Genomic DNA, 16,644 nt, shown 5'->3' on the forward strand with positions numbered 1-16,644 from the left:
CGCTTAGAATGGTCTTTCTGCGTCTAAGCTTATCTTTTAAATCCTCTCATGATTTCATTTCATACTTAAAACCTTTGATCTGATCCATTTAGGGTTTTGTTACAAGGACGCAGGATCCAGGTTAATATTTATCAAATATTTTACCCAGTTGTTCCATTAAAGAGAACCCGCCCGTCCCCCACTAAATTTCCTTAAGTCAACTGCTGGGCCCCCATCCCATCCCGCTGACCATCCCCTTTGCTACCCCCCGACTCTAATTATGGAAGTTTATAATGGTTAACACCTGGCGGCGATTCCCCACGTGCACGTTCCTAAAAGAACTGAACGTGTCAAGTTCAAAGAGCAAATGCTGCTGGCCATTTTAATAGCGACTGCACTGCATTTAGATGGACGTTTTTGCAAGATTGAGAACAGGGTGTGTCTGCACTGAGCCTTTCCCCTCCCTCACAGGATTACTGGGATTCCTGTGACCAGGACTGAAGGCCCAGGCACCTGTCCTCATCCCTGGGGCGGGACCCAGGGGGCCGAGGGTGGCTCTCTCTTCCTTCTGCAGAACGTGGCCCTGATTTGTGCCAGGCCTCAGCTCTGATCCCTCAACATGGCTACTTAATGCCCAGAAACTGTGGAGAACACAATGCCGTCCTCGTGCTTAAGGACAAGCAGCAGTGATGTCATCTCCTGTATATTACGCACAGGGGTGGTTTGTAGGCACCTGAAAGCAGCAAGACCTTGGACAAGTCGGGGCCCTTCCCTTCTCCCTCTCCTGTAAAATGCGAGTCTACCTGGCTCCTGACGGGGCCTCGGTCCTCGACTGGCCCAGGGATCAGGCCCCCCGCCCCCGCCCCCTGCTGCAGCGAGGCCTGCTGGCTCCCCCCCCGCCCCCCCCTGCCTGCTCCCCGCTCCCCGCACCCCCTCCCACTCGGCTCAGGCACACAAGATGCAGCGCCGCTGCCCTGCTTCCGCCCCCACCTGCCACTTTCCAGTCAAAGTCAGAAGTCAAAGATTTTTATTATTCTACAGACACTTCTGAAAAGAGATCTAATTGAGAAAAATATACAAAGCGTTTAAGAGTTTCGTCTCCAGGAGCACCTGGGCCTAGCTGGAGGTGTCGAAGCCTTCCTCTTCAAGGCTCAGGGCTCAGGACGGTTAGCATATTGAAGGAGCAGTAAAAACATGCAAAAGTGAGTGGGGAAAGGAAAAATGGTGCGTTCCCCCACAGCAGAGGGGGATGGAGGTTCAGAACAAAGAGGAGGCAGGGTGTGCAAGTACCAGGCGGCTCTCCCCTCCGTATCCTCTCTAAACCGGCTCTAAGCTCGGAGGAAGCAAGGAGCCCCCGCCCGCTCAGCAGGACCCCAGCCCAGGTCTGGGCAGTGCTGTGCTCAGCCCGGCAGGGACGGGGGCCAGTCCTCCTGGCCCTCTTCCAGGAGGCTGTGGCTGCCAGGCTCCGCGTGTGCTCCTGGGGGCCAGGCTGGGGGCCCGGGCTCCTCCCTCTTTGGTTCCACTCAGAAAGCGATTGTGCTTGACGAACTCATCCCCACCCCCCAAGCTCCAGGCTCCCTCTGTGGGCGGAAGGCACTGCCGGGAGTCCTGGGAGACCCCCCCTTTCCCCCCCGACAGCCACCTTGCCTTGTGCTCTGGGTGGGTCCACCCCTGGGCACAGACCCCATCCTCAGCCGCACCGGGGAATGGGGACATGAGAGGAAGTGTGCCATCCCCTGCAAAAAGCCTATGGGACTTTCCCAACGGTGCGGACAGTTCCGAATCCCCTCTACACCCTTCCCCCCACCCCGTCTCCTAGCCCAGGACTCCCATGTGCCCAGCCCCTTAGTCCGGCACTTCCCGTGGGTTGCCGGCACAGCTGTGGGCCGGTCCACAGCGGAGCGAACTTCCAGGCGGTGGCCACAGAAACCACCCTGGGGCGCCCTCTCTGTCCCCAGGCCCGTTGTCAGCAGCGGCGGGGCCTCCAGAGGCCTCGGCTCTGGTACAGGGAGGTGGGCAGGGCTGGAGAGGGACGGGAGACATGTCACATCTATGGAATGGCATCCGAAGTACAAGCTACATGAGGGGAAGGAGGCAGGGCAGAGAGTGGCAGGAAGAGAAAAGAGGGGAGGCGGGGTGGGGCCAGGCGCCGCGGAGGCCTCACGCGGCCCTGCAGATGAGCGTCTCCACCACGAAGGTGTTCTCGAAGTGGCGGATGGCGTTGCAGTTCTGGGCCCCACGCTTGTTGATCCCTGGAGGGGACAGAGAGATCCCAGTGAGGCCTGTGTCCTGGCCCAGAACTGGCGGGGCCACAACGGCCACCAGCCTCAGAGCCGGGGGCAGGGAGGACGCCCAGGAAAACAAACCCAGATTCTACCAGGGTCAGTGCAGTGAAAGGCTGAGAGCTCAGGAGCTGGCGTCAGAAGGCCTGGCTCCGCCTCCCTCTGCTGTGTGACTTTAGAGGTGCTAATTAATGTCTCTGTGCCTCAGCTTCCTCACCTTTAAAAAGGGCAGCAATAACGACGATGATGATAACTTAAAATTTTTAAGGACGTAAAGAGAGTAAAAGGGTGCGTGGCATGTCGTTAAGTGCTCAATTAACATCAGCTGTTATTGCTGCTGCTTTCGGAGCCCTCAGGGCCAGGTCTCCAGCTCTGGGGCCAGGCACAGCTGGGCGCTGCTGTGGTCTGGAGGGTGGGGCGGGGGCCACTCACGCCTCCGAGCCGCCCGGCGCCGCAGCCGGTAGGTGTCCTTCCCATTGCACAGGTGGTAGATGAAGGAGCCCAGGGCCTCCTTGTCGTTGACGTGCTCTGTGACCACCATCTCCTCCTGGATGATATACGTCTGCGGCAGGTAGGTTCCTCTCTGCAACGGGGTGGCCACGGTGCTGGTCAGGGCCTGGGCCTCCCCTCCCATGGTCTCCACTAGCTCACTGCCCACCCCCTCGTCCCCATCCTTCTGCTCACTCGAGCTGTGTCCCCCCAACGCTGAAATGCACACATGCCCCCTCCTCCTGCAGAGTCCCCAGAGCCTGGCCTCCTGATGTCCCCAGGCACTTCCTGCCGTGCCAGAGTGACACCTGCACTGCCCTGAACCCTGCATCCTGTGTGTGGGGAGCCTGGTCTCCCACCCTTAGGGTAGGGCCTCTGTCACTCCCTGCACTGTGGACCGGGGCATGGGCCCGGCAGTGGACAAGATGCTGCCAAGACCACCGCGTACCTTCACGTTCATGAGGAGCTCCCAGAAGTTGCGAGGAGGCAGTACGATGGTGGTGTTGAGCTCGATGACGTAGCACTTGTCCAGGGAGATGTCGTGGTAGGCGGTCAGACCCTGGGAAGGAGGGGGTCATGTCAGACCCTGTGGGCGAGGGTATGGCCCAGGCAGGGCTGTGAGAGGCCTTCCGCCCGAGGCAGGGGCCCCTGGCGGCCACGACGGTGCACCCCACCGCCCTGAACACCCAGGCGGCCCTCCCTTCTTCTGCTCCTCTCGGGGCCTGGGTTTTTAGAAGATTCCATGGACTAGATGGAAAGACACCAGCTATGCCTTGGGTGTCAACAAGAGTCCTTCTCATGGGGCTACAGGGGTGAGGTTTGGGGAAAACAGTAATGTCCCCACTGTGCCTTTCATCAAAGCCAGGAGGTCCCTCTCTGTGGACCGTCAGCGAGAAGCGCCCCAAGCCAGGCCCTCTCTGTGCTACGTACACCTCGATAAAACGTCGACACAGCAATACTGTGAGAGAAAGGGACACCGGCTTGACCCAGGACAGCCAGCGTCTGCAGCTGTCCTTCGCGTACTCACAACAGTAAACTTACTCTTCCCTTACCCTGTATGACGAAATCAATGTCTTCAAAACCCTCAACCAAGCTAAACCCTAGCCATGTCCTGCATGCAGTTGATATAACTCTAGGTATCGTGACAGGATGTACAAAGGACATCAACATTCTCCTTTCACGCCTGTTCCTTCTCTTGACTCCTGGTGGAAGGGCAGCTGCGGGCCCTGGCCCGCCCTCTCCCCGCCCCGACCCGGCCGCGGCCGGCCTCACCCGCTGGAAGTCATGGATGATGTCTGCAGGGTCACCGCCCCCGAACTGGGGCACAGGCACGTTGATGCGCTCGTAGTTGTCTTCGAGGTAAATCTTCACGTCCTCCTCCAGCTCCATCCGGGTGTGGGCCTGGGAGGACAGGGAGTCCTCGTAGAAGACGCCGCAGTGGAAGAAGTTGTCTCGGGCGAGCTGCGCAAGGCGGTGAGAGAGACAGGCTGGTCACACGGTGCCCTGGGCACAGCCACTGCTGCCTGCCCAGCCACGTCCCGCTCCCAAGGCCTGGGCACGCAGGAAGCGTGGGGCTGAGACCCACTTCACGTTTGGAGAAACTGAGCACCGTGGGGGGTCAAGGGGGTGAGCCGGCACCGCCACTGCCTGGGCAGACGACCTCGCTGGGCCTCTGTCTCCCCATCTGTAAATGAGGTGCTCCCTCAGGCTTCTTCTGACCTCCCAGTCCATAAGTCTGCGCTTGGGAAATGGGGGACCAGCAGGTGGAGGATCTAGAGGGACAGACACCCAAGAAAGGGCCCTGGGTGGGTGGGAGGGTCCTCAGGGGACAACACAGGAGCTTGGACAGGACAAGCTGGGGCCTGGACGTGGTTGGCGCCCCCCCCCCACCACAAGGTGCTTACCCCTCTTTTCTGCCCCCCATTGTGGGGCCCTGCAGACCTTGGGGAAAAGGGGGTGGGGGAAGAACTGAGAGGCAGCCCTTGCGATTCCAGCTGGTGCCCAACCTCAGGCAGACCACCCCGCCGCCTTCCCTGGACCCGAGGCATCACGGGAAACCTTGCAAACGCTGTGCCCCCTGTCTGGGTTGCCAGCCTGATCTCTCCGTCAGGAAGGGAAGGGAAGCAGTGTGAGTGGACGGAGACCAAGGGAGCAACCGGTGGGCCAGTGGGCCCACTCGTACTCCTCGGGGGGGTCCTCCACCTGTGCCCACACCGCGGGCCTGAACGGGGCAGGACCCCGCTTTGTCTCTGTGCAGGCTCCCAGCGTGAGTCATCCCACGGGCCCAGGCCCAGAGGCTGCTCGGGGCGCCCCGTCCCCAGGAATCGTGGTGGGTGAGGAACCCCGGGGTGTGAGTGGGGGCTGGGAACAGAGGGGACCGGAAGCCACAGTAGGATGAGGGAAGGGCTGTGGCCATAGGAAAGTGAAAACCTGCAACAAGTGGGGAGCAGGCCACGGGTGGGGAGGGAAGGGAGGACCAAGGAAAGCCAGCAGGCTCCCAGGGGGAAGTTCCAGGGACTGTAAACTCTTCCGTGATTTCCACCGTGGGGGGTGGGGTGGGATGACAAGGCCAAAGCCCGAAGCGTGACAGTGGAAGAGGCCCCTTGGGTCGTAAATGACTGGCAATTCACAGCCTTCCGGTCCCTCCGAGATTCCCCGTTGCATGGAGGGTTCTTCTTCTGAGCTACCTTTAATTTAACTACTTTCAGTTCTGAGAACGTGGAGGCACTGCCTCCCTCCCAGGTCTGGGTTGATCACAAGACTGCGGGGGCCACGGATGGTCCTCTGGGCCTGGCTTCCTGCCGGACGGGCTGCGGGAGCGGCGGCTGGGGGCACGACCGCAGCCGGGGCCTCCTTCCCAGGAGGCCAGGGTGAGTGTCCATAAACCCACGCTCTGCCTGCCTGTCTTGTTTTATATCCCCACAACCAAACACGAAATGGGATTCCTCAGAGCATGACCCACAGGCACGAGGTTCGGACTCGGAAGGGATCGCAGAGCTCAGATTTCCGCTGTGTCTGGGTTCCTGGTGATAGCGGCCCAGGGTGACGCTGTGGGAAGGGGCTGCGAGCCACACAGGCCCCGATTCCAACCCTTGCTCCCCTGCCGTGACTGTGCCCCTGGGAGGGTTCCCTGATGACCTCAGGTGTGTCTGAGGAAACGCGGAGAACCCTCATCCAGGGTCCGTGGGTGTTAGGGACGCCCCTCCCCCCATCCTGGCTTCTGGACCAGAGCCAGGGCGGGGCTCCTCAGACAAGTGGCTGGGGGTGGGCTGGCCTGGGCCCAAGGAGGCCCAGGGAGGAGGGGGGATGCGGGTGTTCTGGGCTGGCCTGGGTACTCCCCCACGGGGGGTGGCACAGCCAGGGCTTTCTCCTGCCCCTCCTCACAAGCCCCTGGATCTCAGCGGCTCCTGCTGCCCCTCCCGCCAGCTCCTACACCCTCTGCAGACTCGACGCTTCCCTCTGTTCCTCTTCCAATGCTCCCCTTTCTCTGAGACGCTGCCTCCCCCCCTTGGCCCGGCCTCACCTGGGCGAGGAAGAAGTATCTGTAGATGTAGACGGAGGCGAACACGAGCCCCATGAGCAGCACCACCATGCCCATCGACAGGTAGCACACGCTGCCAACAGAGCCCCCCTTCTTGTGGCGGTGGTGGGGGGGCCGCTCCTCCTGTGGACAGCAGTGCGGGGTCAGTGCAGGGTCCTGCACCCTGGAAGCCTCCCACCCTCCTCTCCGAAGCGAGACCTCACCCCGCTGGCTGGGAGGGAGCCCTGGGGGCAGGGAGGGAAGGGCGGCGCTCGGGTACGGGGAGCATTATCCGGACGGAAGAACGCGGCAGGCTCTCCTCAGCTCCTGGGTACACAGAGAGCTATGTGGGCCAAGCCTCGTAAGATGGCCCACGGGGGCTCAGCAGGTGTGTCTGGAACCACCCCAGCCTGGAGGCCCCTTCAGGAGGGCCGCTGTGACCACGGTGTATTCTTTCAAACAAAGGGGGAGGGGCACACACATGGCCTGAGTGATTGAGCCAGGCCTAATCACCTATAAGAATTGGGGTGCTCTGGGCTTTTGAGGTGGGAGTGACAAGATTCCCCTGAAGTCTGGAGTCCACAGGGCACGCTGGAATGGGGGCAGTGGGAAGGGGCTGTGGCAGGGAGTGGTCACTGCCTGAGGGGACAGGGGCCCCAAGGGGCCCACAGGCCTGGGCACGGCTGCCCGTCTCAGTCCCTCCAGGCAGCATGGGGTCCGAGATGCAGGCCGGCAGAGCCCAGCCCCTCGGGGCGGCGCTCTGCCCCTCGGGGTGGCGACAGCCTCACACAGGCCCTGGCTGGGAGCATAGGGCACGTTGTCTGGAGCGGAGCCAGCAGGGTGAGGTCCTGAGGCTCCCGGAAGCCAGGGCACTTGTGCCCAGAGGGAAGCGTGGCTGTGGTGGCAGCGGCTGTCGCCAGGGAGGCCAGGCAGGAGGCTCCTGGTGAAAACCTGCTCTGGGAGCCAGAGCTGGGCTCAGGGCCGCAGTTGCAGGGCTGCCAAGAAGAGGCAAGGTGGCCTCCAGGCCACCGGCGCCTGGCGGGGCGAGGGTACTATGTGTATACACCACCGTCACACGGCTTTACTGGGACTGCGCAGCCCGCGACTCAGTCTCAGCCAGCTGTGTGGCCTCTGTCACCTCCCATCTTTACGCCTGTCCTCCCGAGCACCCTGCCTGGACCCAGGCCCTCATGCACCCTGTGATGCTGGGCTGGTGTGGGGGAGGGGCGGGGGCCCCAGCCCAGAGCCCAGCCTCTGCCTCTACCTGCCCACCTAGCCCTCATCGTACCCCGTTTCCTCTCTCCCTTCATCCTGTGCAGGTGGCAGAAGGCTGGGGACACGGTTTAGGTCCAAGTGACCCAGGACACACCCATCTCAGCACAGGAGGCCTGGCCCGGGAGGGATGGGGCTCACAGCCTGTTGCGTCCCTCAGGCCTTCCCCCCACGGGGATGTGGGGCCCGGGCTTCCGAGGGGAGTCCCGTCAGGGGGCCGACGCCGCCCTGCCTGGGGAGGGCAGAGAAGGCTGGAGGACCTGCCGCTCCCCGGGCACATCCCCAGGCAGTCCGGCCGGCCCGCAGCCTCTGCCGCCGCGGGCCAGGGCACCGCTGCCCTCCTGCTGCCCACCACCCCAGTCAGCGCTCCAAGGAGCTCACCTGGTCGGAGCCCAGGTCAAGCTCACGCGGGCCTGGGGCCATGTCCCCGCCCTGTGGCTGGGGGTCCTGGGACTAAGACCAGAGAAGGCAGTTTGTGACACCCCGTGCCCCGCTGGCATCTCCTGCCACCCTGGGGTTCCCTGCAGGTACTGACCCAGGTCACAGCACACTTGGCGGTGCCCACGGCTCCCACTTCCCAGAGAGTTCCCAGGAGCAGCGCGGGCCAGGGCGGCCCCCGAGCCAAGCTCTGCCACCTCTCACAGGGAACAAGCCACCCAGGGGCCTGAGCCGCCGGAGCAAGTCCTCAGGGACGGCAACAGACCCAGATGGCCAGCCGGGCCCATGGCACTCAGTGGTGAGAGGGGCCCCGAGGCCCCCCAGGAGCTGGGCGCAGCACGGGCTGCAGCTGCCCCTCCCCCACCCTGCAGGCAGGCAGGCACTTTCTCCAGTGAAAGTGAACAGGTCAGCCTAGGCAGCCTCCTCACAGAGCTTTGTCCTGAGGGGGTTTTTATAGGGATTAAAGGAGACAAAGAACCTGAAAGCCCTTGGTAAAGGATAAAGTGCTAGATAAAAATAGCAGATCTTTATCAGCCAAACTTTTCCTTTTTACGGCCACCAACCACAGGGCAGCTGTTGGGGCTATGGGGGTGGGGGTGGGGTGGAAGGTGGGGAGTGTCAGGCTCACGTGCCTTCCTTCAGGAAAACCAGAGAGGTCAGCTTGTGAGAACTGCTTAGAAAAACAACACAGTCCGTGGGCTACAAGGGCCTGCCCCACAAAGTACACGGTCAAGGTGAGGCCTAACAGAGCTGCCTTTCTGCTTCTGGCTGCGTCAGGTGTTTCCAAGGGGAGAGGAGGAGGGAGAGGTGGTCAGAGGACAGAGGAGGGAGGAGGTGGGGCTTACATGGCCCTGCGGACCGTGAGTGGTGGCTGAAGTGGCTGAGGACAGCACCTCTAGCCAGCACCCCGACGCTGCCCTGTCTCATGTGCCTCTGTGGGGGTCACTGTGAAGGTTGCGCCCCCCCACCTTTCCCAGGTATGCAGTGGACAAACGGCTCCCCGTCCTGACTCTGCTGACACCTGCCAGTGCACACCCGGGGCTCACCCCTTGCTCCCCCGCCCCCACCCCGCGCTTCTCCAGCCTCTGGGGGCCAAAGCCTCAGAAGCACCATGGCCGAGCAGCAGTTGGAAGAAAAAGCAGAACCAGAGGCTGTCACAAGGCAGATGGGAAACTGCCGCTGCCTCCGATTCCAGATGAAAAGGGCCCACACAGGAGGGAGGGCCCCGAACCGTGCCCCACACTGACATTGCTCCCCAGTCTCAACAAGATGCAAGACCAAGGCTCGAATTCTAAAACCCCGGCCTGTTCTTTGCAGGCCCCCGGCATTGGGCACTGGGCGCTAGCAGCCGGGCAGAAGTCCCCGGGGAGCGCTGTTGGCCTGGGCCCCACCCTGGGGATCCCCTGCTGCCCAGCTCACTCGGGAAAGTGGCCCAGGGCCTGCTCCTGGAAGCCCCCGAGCTGCTTCATCTGTCACGCTGGAGACCCAGGAAAACGCAGCCCCCACATGGAGCAGTTACCCACAGCCGGGCACTTGGGGGCTTCCATTTGGAACGTAGGAAAATATTGCATACTGTTTCCATGGCAACTGGGCCTTCTGAGCCAAATGCCTGGCTGTGTACTCTTGTGGGGCACGTGAGCCAGACCTGCGGGGACCCTAGAGGGGCCTGGGCCTCTGCCTGCTGGCTGCACTCAGCCCCACAGTGGCCTCATTCAATGGCCAAGCACAGCCAGGGCCAAAACAGTCAGGGGGAGCCCGACCAAGTGGAGCAGTAACGCAGCAGACCCTCGCGGTCTCCCAGTTACCTTCCCTCGACGACGATGTCCAAATTAACAGCAAGAGGCTTCAGCTACAGTTGCAGGCTGTAGGAGGCGGCTATCAGGGACCCAGACCTCACTCCCTGCAGGCCAGGACCCGCGGCTGGCGGGAGGGCCGCCCCCCGTTCCGCACCTTCCCTTCCCAGACTGCAGATCATCCCAGAGTCAAGGGCACCGGTGTGTGTGCCCATGCATGTGCACGCACGTGTGGGAGTGTGTGTGAGAAGGCCTGGCAGGGCGGGGGGGAGAATGGGCAAATGCACGTGGCCCAACCGAGCACGCAGAGCTCTGTTCACACGTACAGACACCAGCTGGGTACACGTCCACAGGGGCTCACGGCTTTGCCAGCACTGAAACCCCATTCCTGTCACGCGCCCCAGGGGCGCCCAGGTGCAGGCGGGGAGGAAAAGGGTGGGGGTGGGGGGTGTGATGCCGCGAGGACACTCCCACACAGCCCTGTGCTCTCTGGGCCGGGCTAGGCGGATTCTCCCTTCCCTCCGGCTCCAGGCCTGACAGTTGAGGGGAGGACGTGAGGGCGAGAGAAAAGCTGGCTGCTGGGGGAGCGCTCCCTGGGGAGAGAGGTTGCAGATGCTGTGCGCTGCTGTGATTCTACCATAAACATTTTTCTTTTTCTTTTCTTTCTTTTTTTTTTGTCACTAAGAAAGACTCGTTCTCCCAGGCAATCTGCAGACAGCCTTGAACATGCAAGGCCAGGCCGGAAGGGATGGAAAAGAAAGCAGAAGCGTGGTGGCTGACAAAGCCCCTCTGGGAAGGCCCTGGGCAGGCCTGGAATAAGACAGCCCTGAGTCCCCACCCTGCCAGGGGGCAGGCCCTGGAGTAGGTCTGCCGTGTCAAAGTCCTTTCATCCCAGCTCTCGGGGCCTGTGGGTATTGGAGCCCGGAGCAGGGCGTGGCAGGAGAGCGCCAAGTCTGGCCGACCCACCGCCTGGCTGGCTGGCAGGGACCCTCCCCCAACCTCGGGGGAGTCCCAGCTCCCCCCTGCCAAGGGCCTGAGGCCAGGGCGCAGAAGGTGAAATCTGATTCTCAGGTATGCAGGCTGGGGAGGGAGCGACACAGGGGCCATTAATCAAAGGCAAAAGCCAAAGAGAAAATTACAGCGCTGAGAAGATGACTGTACTGAACGTGCTGCTTTCCTCTTGCAGCCCCCAAGCGTGCCCACACCTGCGCGTGCCTACGGGCGGACACAGGGCGGCTGTGGAGAGGGGCGGGGGCGGGGAGGTGCAGGGCTGGCCAAGTTCACTAACACACACATCTATCCTGAAGGTGCCAGACACGGACCCCCTCCTGGGCCCCCATTGCTCCCTCTTACCAGTTAAGAACAATGTGGCCAGAAGGTGCCAGGAGGGCGAGCTTCCCGGCCAGCCGCCCACCAGCCAGGCCGCTCATTAGCTCAGAGGCAAACACCACCCACGTGGGGCGAGTGGGGCGAGTGGGCCGTGGGCAGCCCCGCTGGGCCCCGCCCCGACCTGTCCCCGGACCACTGAGGCACTTCCTTCCAGTGGCAGGTCTGGGGACAAAATCCTCCTAGTGTTTCAGTGTTTGCTCAGAGCCAGGGAGAGCTGGCTCCGAGGGTGCTGCCGCCGCCTTCCCTGGCCCCCAGCCCCAGGCCCCCAGGCCTGCGCACTGGTCGAAAGTTTGTCCGTTTTGTCTTGTCGCAGCAGCCAGAGCGTGGCCAGCTGCTGAGAGGCATTCACAACTCCTATCTGTCCATCCTGGGGAGCTTCCTCGGCTCTGAACCTTATTGTTGAGTCCAGCTCGGCAACCAAGAATGGGTCTAGAGTCGCCCCCAGCCAGAAGAGACCTTCTGATAGGCTTTCCTCTGCACCCCCACCCGAGTGGCCCAAAGTCCAGATGACCCACCACGATGAAGCAGCTCCCAGGGCCTCCTCGCTGGCCTGCCTGTCCTACCGGCCTCTCCTTCAGGGCCCTAATAAATGGCCGATGCTGTGTCCTCGGCTACATCTGTGAGTGTTGGTGCCTGCTGTGCTCACTGCCAGGGCACTGGACGTGGGCACCGTGCCCACTGGCCAGGCGAGGCCGCAAGAGGCTCGCAGAAGTGAACTTCTCCCAGGACCCCACTCCAGCACAGCCAAGGTGGGACACCCAAGCCCCCGGGCCTCCGCAGCCATGAAAGTTCACTAAGACCTAGCACATCTGCGCTCAAGGTGTCGGGGTTAATCCTCCTCCTGGGCCCCTGAGGGGACCCTGCCCAGCGAGGTGGGGGGAGGGGAGGAGGCTTGCTCAGCGGGCTCAAGGCCACTAAAAAACGGCACCAGGAAGATGTGGGTATTTCCATTTCACACTGGGTGCGAAGGAAGAGAGGGCGCTCCCGTTTGGAGCCAGAGGCTGGGTGTCAGTTCCTGCCAAGGCGATGCTGGCACTGCCACAGGCCTGCCTGACACCACCGGCAGGCTGCTCCGGGGGGATGTGCCGCTTCTGCAGATTTCGCGGGGCCTGCTGATGGAGTTTGATTACATCCTCCCGTCGTCTGGCTGGCCCTCCCTCCTGCCCGAATCCCACGGCTCCGAGGCAGGGCCTGTTTTCCAGGCCAGGCAGCTGGGAGAAGGGGCAAGAAGGCTGCCTTGGGCCCCTCCTCCCTGCCCCCTCCCAGCTTGAGCAGAGTCGGGAAGGAGACTTGAGAAGCACCCCTTGCACACTTTTAAAGCTGCAGACCACTCTTCAACTATGGAGTGCTGCTCCCCATCCAAGCATCAGATGAAGATGGAGTTGCTCTGGGAGAGGGGCTCACAGCAAGCCCCCAACCGAGCCCCAGGCAGTCGCTGGGCTGGGCTGGTGCTGCCGGGACCACAGCAGGGCAGAGGAGCTCATCCACACTCCTCGCAGGCCGCACTCTGGGTGTGACACCCAAGTCTGAGGCCCCTCTCCAGAGTCCCCTCTTGCAAGGCACTGGTGTTCCCTTGCAGCTTCCCTCATGCCCGCCGCCGGCAGCGGGGGAGGTGTATCTGAGCCATAAACTTGGGGAGGGCCTTGGCGCTGAGGGAGACTCCTCAGAAGCCAGCCTCAGGGAGAGGGAGGGAGTGGACAAAGGCTTTTCTTCGAAGTCCTGTCTCGATGGAGGCTGGGGGACCTTGGTGCTCCCCAAGATTGTCGTGGGCGACACTGCGTAAACACCTTTGACGGGACACTAAAAAGCCGGCTGGCAGCTCTGCCCCCATCGCCTCCCGGCCCGCGCCACGCGTCCTGTCCCCTCCGGGCCCTTCCCCGGTCAGACTTCTCGCTGCTCAGTTTTCCACCGCGGAAATGCCTTCTCTCCCCAGGCCCCTGGCAGCGGGAGGCGGAGGAGGGCGCCCGAGGGGCGGGGTGCACCGAGGCCCGCCCCTACAAAGCGAGCCCGGGATGCGGGAGGACACCCGCGCCCTGCCGGAGCCTCCCCGCGGGTGGAGGGGGGCAGCGCGAGCGAAAGCCAGGTGAAAAACGAAGAGGGGACACGGAGTGGGTGGGATCCGGGCGCCCAGCCTCGGAACCCCAAACCTCGAAACCCAGACGTGAGGCTCGGCGGGTTCTGGTTTATTTCCACTTCATCTTTCAACACTTCCTGTTCCACCAGTTCAGGTGTAGAGCAGCAGCAAGTCGTCCGCCCCAGGCAGCCCCCGTTTGGGACGAAATCAACCGTCCCTCTCCCAACGTTGGCACCAGACCTCCCCTTTCCCCGCCCTCCCCCCCCACCTCCCGTCACGACCCACCGCCCTACTTTAGAGAAACTACGTTCAACCTTCCTCCCATCCCCCACCTGAGGACTCGCCTCTCGGCCCCTCCCCCTTGATTGGAACCAGACGCAAACCCCCACCATCAACGTTCCTCGAACTTCTTCGGCCCAGCCCCCTCCCTTTATTTTGGGGCTAGGCTCCTAGGGCCGCTACACTTTTGGGAGAGCCCTCGAGCACTTCCCCACCTGAGGACTCGCGCCCTCCACCTCCCACATATCGGACTTTGGGGTTCGGCTGCCGCTTTAGGACCCAAGCCCCCTCCCCACTTTGCGATGCATGACCCATGCCTGACTCCCACCCCGGCTCCGCTAACGGCTCCGGGGCCCCGATGCGTCTGCCGTGGTCCCCCTCCTGAGCCCCCAGCCCCTCTCACCCGAGCCGGCGTCAGCAGGATCTCAGCGGCCGGGCCAGGCGCCGGGGCCGAGGCCGAGGCCGAGGCCGAAGCCGAAGCCTTGTCGGCCTTGTCGCCCTTGATGCCGGCCACGGCCGGCTGGAAGCTGATCTTCACCATGGCTGCGCCGGGCCGCGGGTCCACCCTGCAGCCTCTGCCGGTGCAGCCTCTCTGTGCAGCCGCGCTCCGCTCTCTGCAGGCACCGGAAGTTTGGATCTCGCTCGCGTCCCTTTCTCTAACCCCACCTCCAGCCCCCACGCTACCGCCCCCAACAGGGGATGCTTTGGCACCCGCTGCGCCTGCGCCCCCTTCCCGCCCGCTGGGTGCGCAGTGACCCCTGCCGGGCGTCGAGCTCCGACCCGGAGAGGACTGAGGTTCATTCGTTCACTCACTCACTCACTCACTCACTCACTCCATTCTTCCATCTTCCTTCCCTCCTTCCCTCCTTCCTTCCTTCCCTCCCTTCCTTCCTTCCTTCCTTCCTTCCATCTCTCCCACCCTCCCTCCCTCCCTCCCTCCCTCCCTCCATCCAATCATGCATGGACTCAGCCCCCTCCCAAGCCTTATCCCTTACAGCTCCCTCTCCAAGACCGAGTCCCCAGAACACACAGTCTGTTAAAACTGTGTTTGCCGGGCAATGTAGCTTTGAGACAAGTTCCCAGACTCACTGCCCGCTGTGGCACTTCATACCCTCCTCTTTGCAAACTGGGGGCCTTCACTGTACCTGCTCCCAGCTCCCTGCTCCAGCTTCTCCCCTGTCCTGGGCCCTGGGAGGAGGCTTTGGGGCCAGGCACCCACCTGCTTGCCTGCGTCCTGCATCTTGCATTCATCCACACCTCCCACCCTTTTCATCCTTCACGTCTGCAGAACCCTGATGAGGGTCTGTGGGGCACACGCCAAGGATGCTGGGAGGAGAGGAGTGAAGGCAGCCTGCAAAGTGTGGTGGGAAGGGCCACAGGCCAGTTGTCCTTAGGCTTGGTTTCCAACTGAGGCTCTGCTCCTGCAAAACATCCAGGGATATTAGGGAGGAGCAGCAGCAGTGTCTTCTTAGGTAGCTCTTGGCACCAAAGCCTGGAGTCAAATCCCCTGGTTCCTCCCAGGCTGGGCTGGGGACAAGGCCCAGCAAACCACACACAACCTTGGGCTGACAACTTTGGTTGTGCAGTTGGAAAGGCAGAGGGGCCTGAGCGCTTTTTGAGGACAGTCTAGTATTCCACTGACACCTCCTGCTGGCTGTGTCTTGGCTGGTGGCCTTGAGCCCTGGGTTCCTATGTCCCAGATCCAACATCCTAGCTCAGGTCTTGGATGAACCTAGTAGCCTTGAGAAGGGACAAATCCAGAAGGAAGAAGGTCTAACTGATGGGAAGGCCACTGGCTGGGGGTGGGGGGGGGATGGGAGACGGAAGAAGGTTTGGAGGTGGCCAAGGGGAATGTGGCCTGGGTGAGGACCAGGGAGGAGGTGCTCTTGGCCTCTGAGGTGAACCTTAGTTGTGGAGGAGCTAAGCTCCCAACCCTCGGTTAGATCCCCACCCTGTGCCCCCAACATTTCTTCCTCTACTCAGAGCATGTTTTCCAAGTGACCCTCCGTGCCAAGCATGTGTTAAGTCTTGTGGCAGAAAGACCCAAGACCCCACCCAGCACCCAAGGGCCTGATTGCGTTTATCTGTCCATCTACCAGGTTCTTTCCTGCGCACGTTCCCCTCTCATTTTCATCCCAGCCCCTGAGCCCCTGAGACCTTCCAGGCCCCCCTGTCGGTGGCAGAAACGAGGGGGACTAAACGCAGGGTCACGGAGCCAGCAGGGGGCAGCTCTCTGGTGAGCAAGGCAGGGCCATCTGGCTGCAGCATCCCTGCTCCTAAGCTTGGCACACGTGAACCTGCCTCCTCCGGAAGGCCTTCTCTGAGTTCTCTGGCCTGGGTTAAGTCCCTCTGCCTCGTGTGCCCCCAGCACCGTGTGTACCTTTCCTTATCCTTGACCTTGGGCCCCGTACCCGCCAAGTGCCCCGCCCACGACCTACTGCAGTGATTCCTAAACTTTCTAGTCTCGGGACCTTAAAGAGCTTTGATTTACGTGGGTTATGTCTATCAACGTTTACTAATTAGGAATAAAACGCAGAAGAAAAATTTAAAACGCAAGAATACACCTATTTCATTAGCTGTCAAAGGAATGCCACCAAAGGCTGCGTAGCTTCTAGAAAATTCCACTGATTTTCTAGAAAGAGAAAAAGGTTGAAAAGGAAAATGATATCTTAGTATTAGTGCAAAAGTAGTTTTGACCTTGCAGACTCTGAGGCGGGTCCTGAGGACGAGCGGGGCTTCTGGATCACAGGGAACTGCTGCTCTGGGCAATGCTCAGGACTCCAGAGGCCGCGGGTTCCGAGATACACAGTTTTTCATATGTTAACAGCTCTGAAATCAAGACTTTTTTTACAATTAAATTAGCAGTGATTTTTTCCCTGAGACCTAAAGCAACCATGTGTCTTACAATACACAGTCCTCGAGCCGATGGAACGCGGTATCCCCAGTCAATAACCCACGGGGGTGCTGGAGGCAGCATGAGGTTAACACCACACACTGAGTTTTGTGGGTTCAGGTAAGAAGAATAGCAGAGTGAACTTGGGGGTTGGGGGGAGCAGCCAAGGCCCCCTGGAAGATGCCAGACGGAGGGGGGAGCTGGAAAGGTAGACGGGGTGCGGGTGGGTGGCAGGG

The 16,644-nt window shown here is 61.6% G+C and overlaps 1 protein-coding gene across 1 annotated transcript; it reads right to left on the reverse strand.

Annotated features, from left to right (window-relative positions):
* Positions 1-1,023: 1,023 nt before the first annotated feature.
* ITM2C (integral membrane protein 2C) lies at positions 1,024-14,311 on the reverse strand. Its single transcript, XM_054570696.1, has 6 exons — positions 13,919-14,311; positions 6,274-6,414; positions 4,023-4,211; positions 3,199-3,309; positions 2,694-2,844; positions 1,024-2,231 (listed from the first exon to the last, which is right to left on the reverse strand). Exons 1-6 carry the CDS (start codon positions 14,054-14,056, stop codon positions 2,140-2,142), a joined length of 822 nt encoding a protein of 273 aa, XP_054426671.1. The 5' UTR covers positions 14,057-14,311; the 3' UTR covers positions 1,024-2,139.
* Positions 14,312-16,644: the final 2,333 nt, after the last annotated feature.

This window comes from Pteronotus mesoamericanus, unplaced genomic scaffold, assembly GCF_021234165.1.
Source record: "Pteronotus mesoamericanus isolate MK-2021 breed Mesoamerican mustached bat unplaced genomic scaffold, CSHL_Meso_final contig_1018, whole genome shotgun sequence".
NCBI classification, from domain to species: domain Eukaryota; kingdom Metazoa; phylum Chordata; class Mammalia; order Chiroptera; family Mormoopidae; genus Pteronotus; species Pteronotus mesoamericanus.

Coding starts and splice junctions, on each gene's coding strand:
- ITM2C (XM_054570696.1), bottom strand. CDS start 14,056: ATGGTGAAGATCAGCTTCCAGCCGGCCGTGGCCGGCATCAAGGGCGAC. Junction 3,310..4,022: donor TCATCCATGACTTCCAGCGG/GTGAGGCCGGCC, acceptor CCTCCTTCCCAG/GGTCTGACCGCCTACCACGA. Junction 2,845..3,198: donor AGCTCCTCATGAACGTGAAG/GTACGCGGTGGT, acceptor ACCCCGTTGCAG/AGAGGAACCTACCTGCCGCA.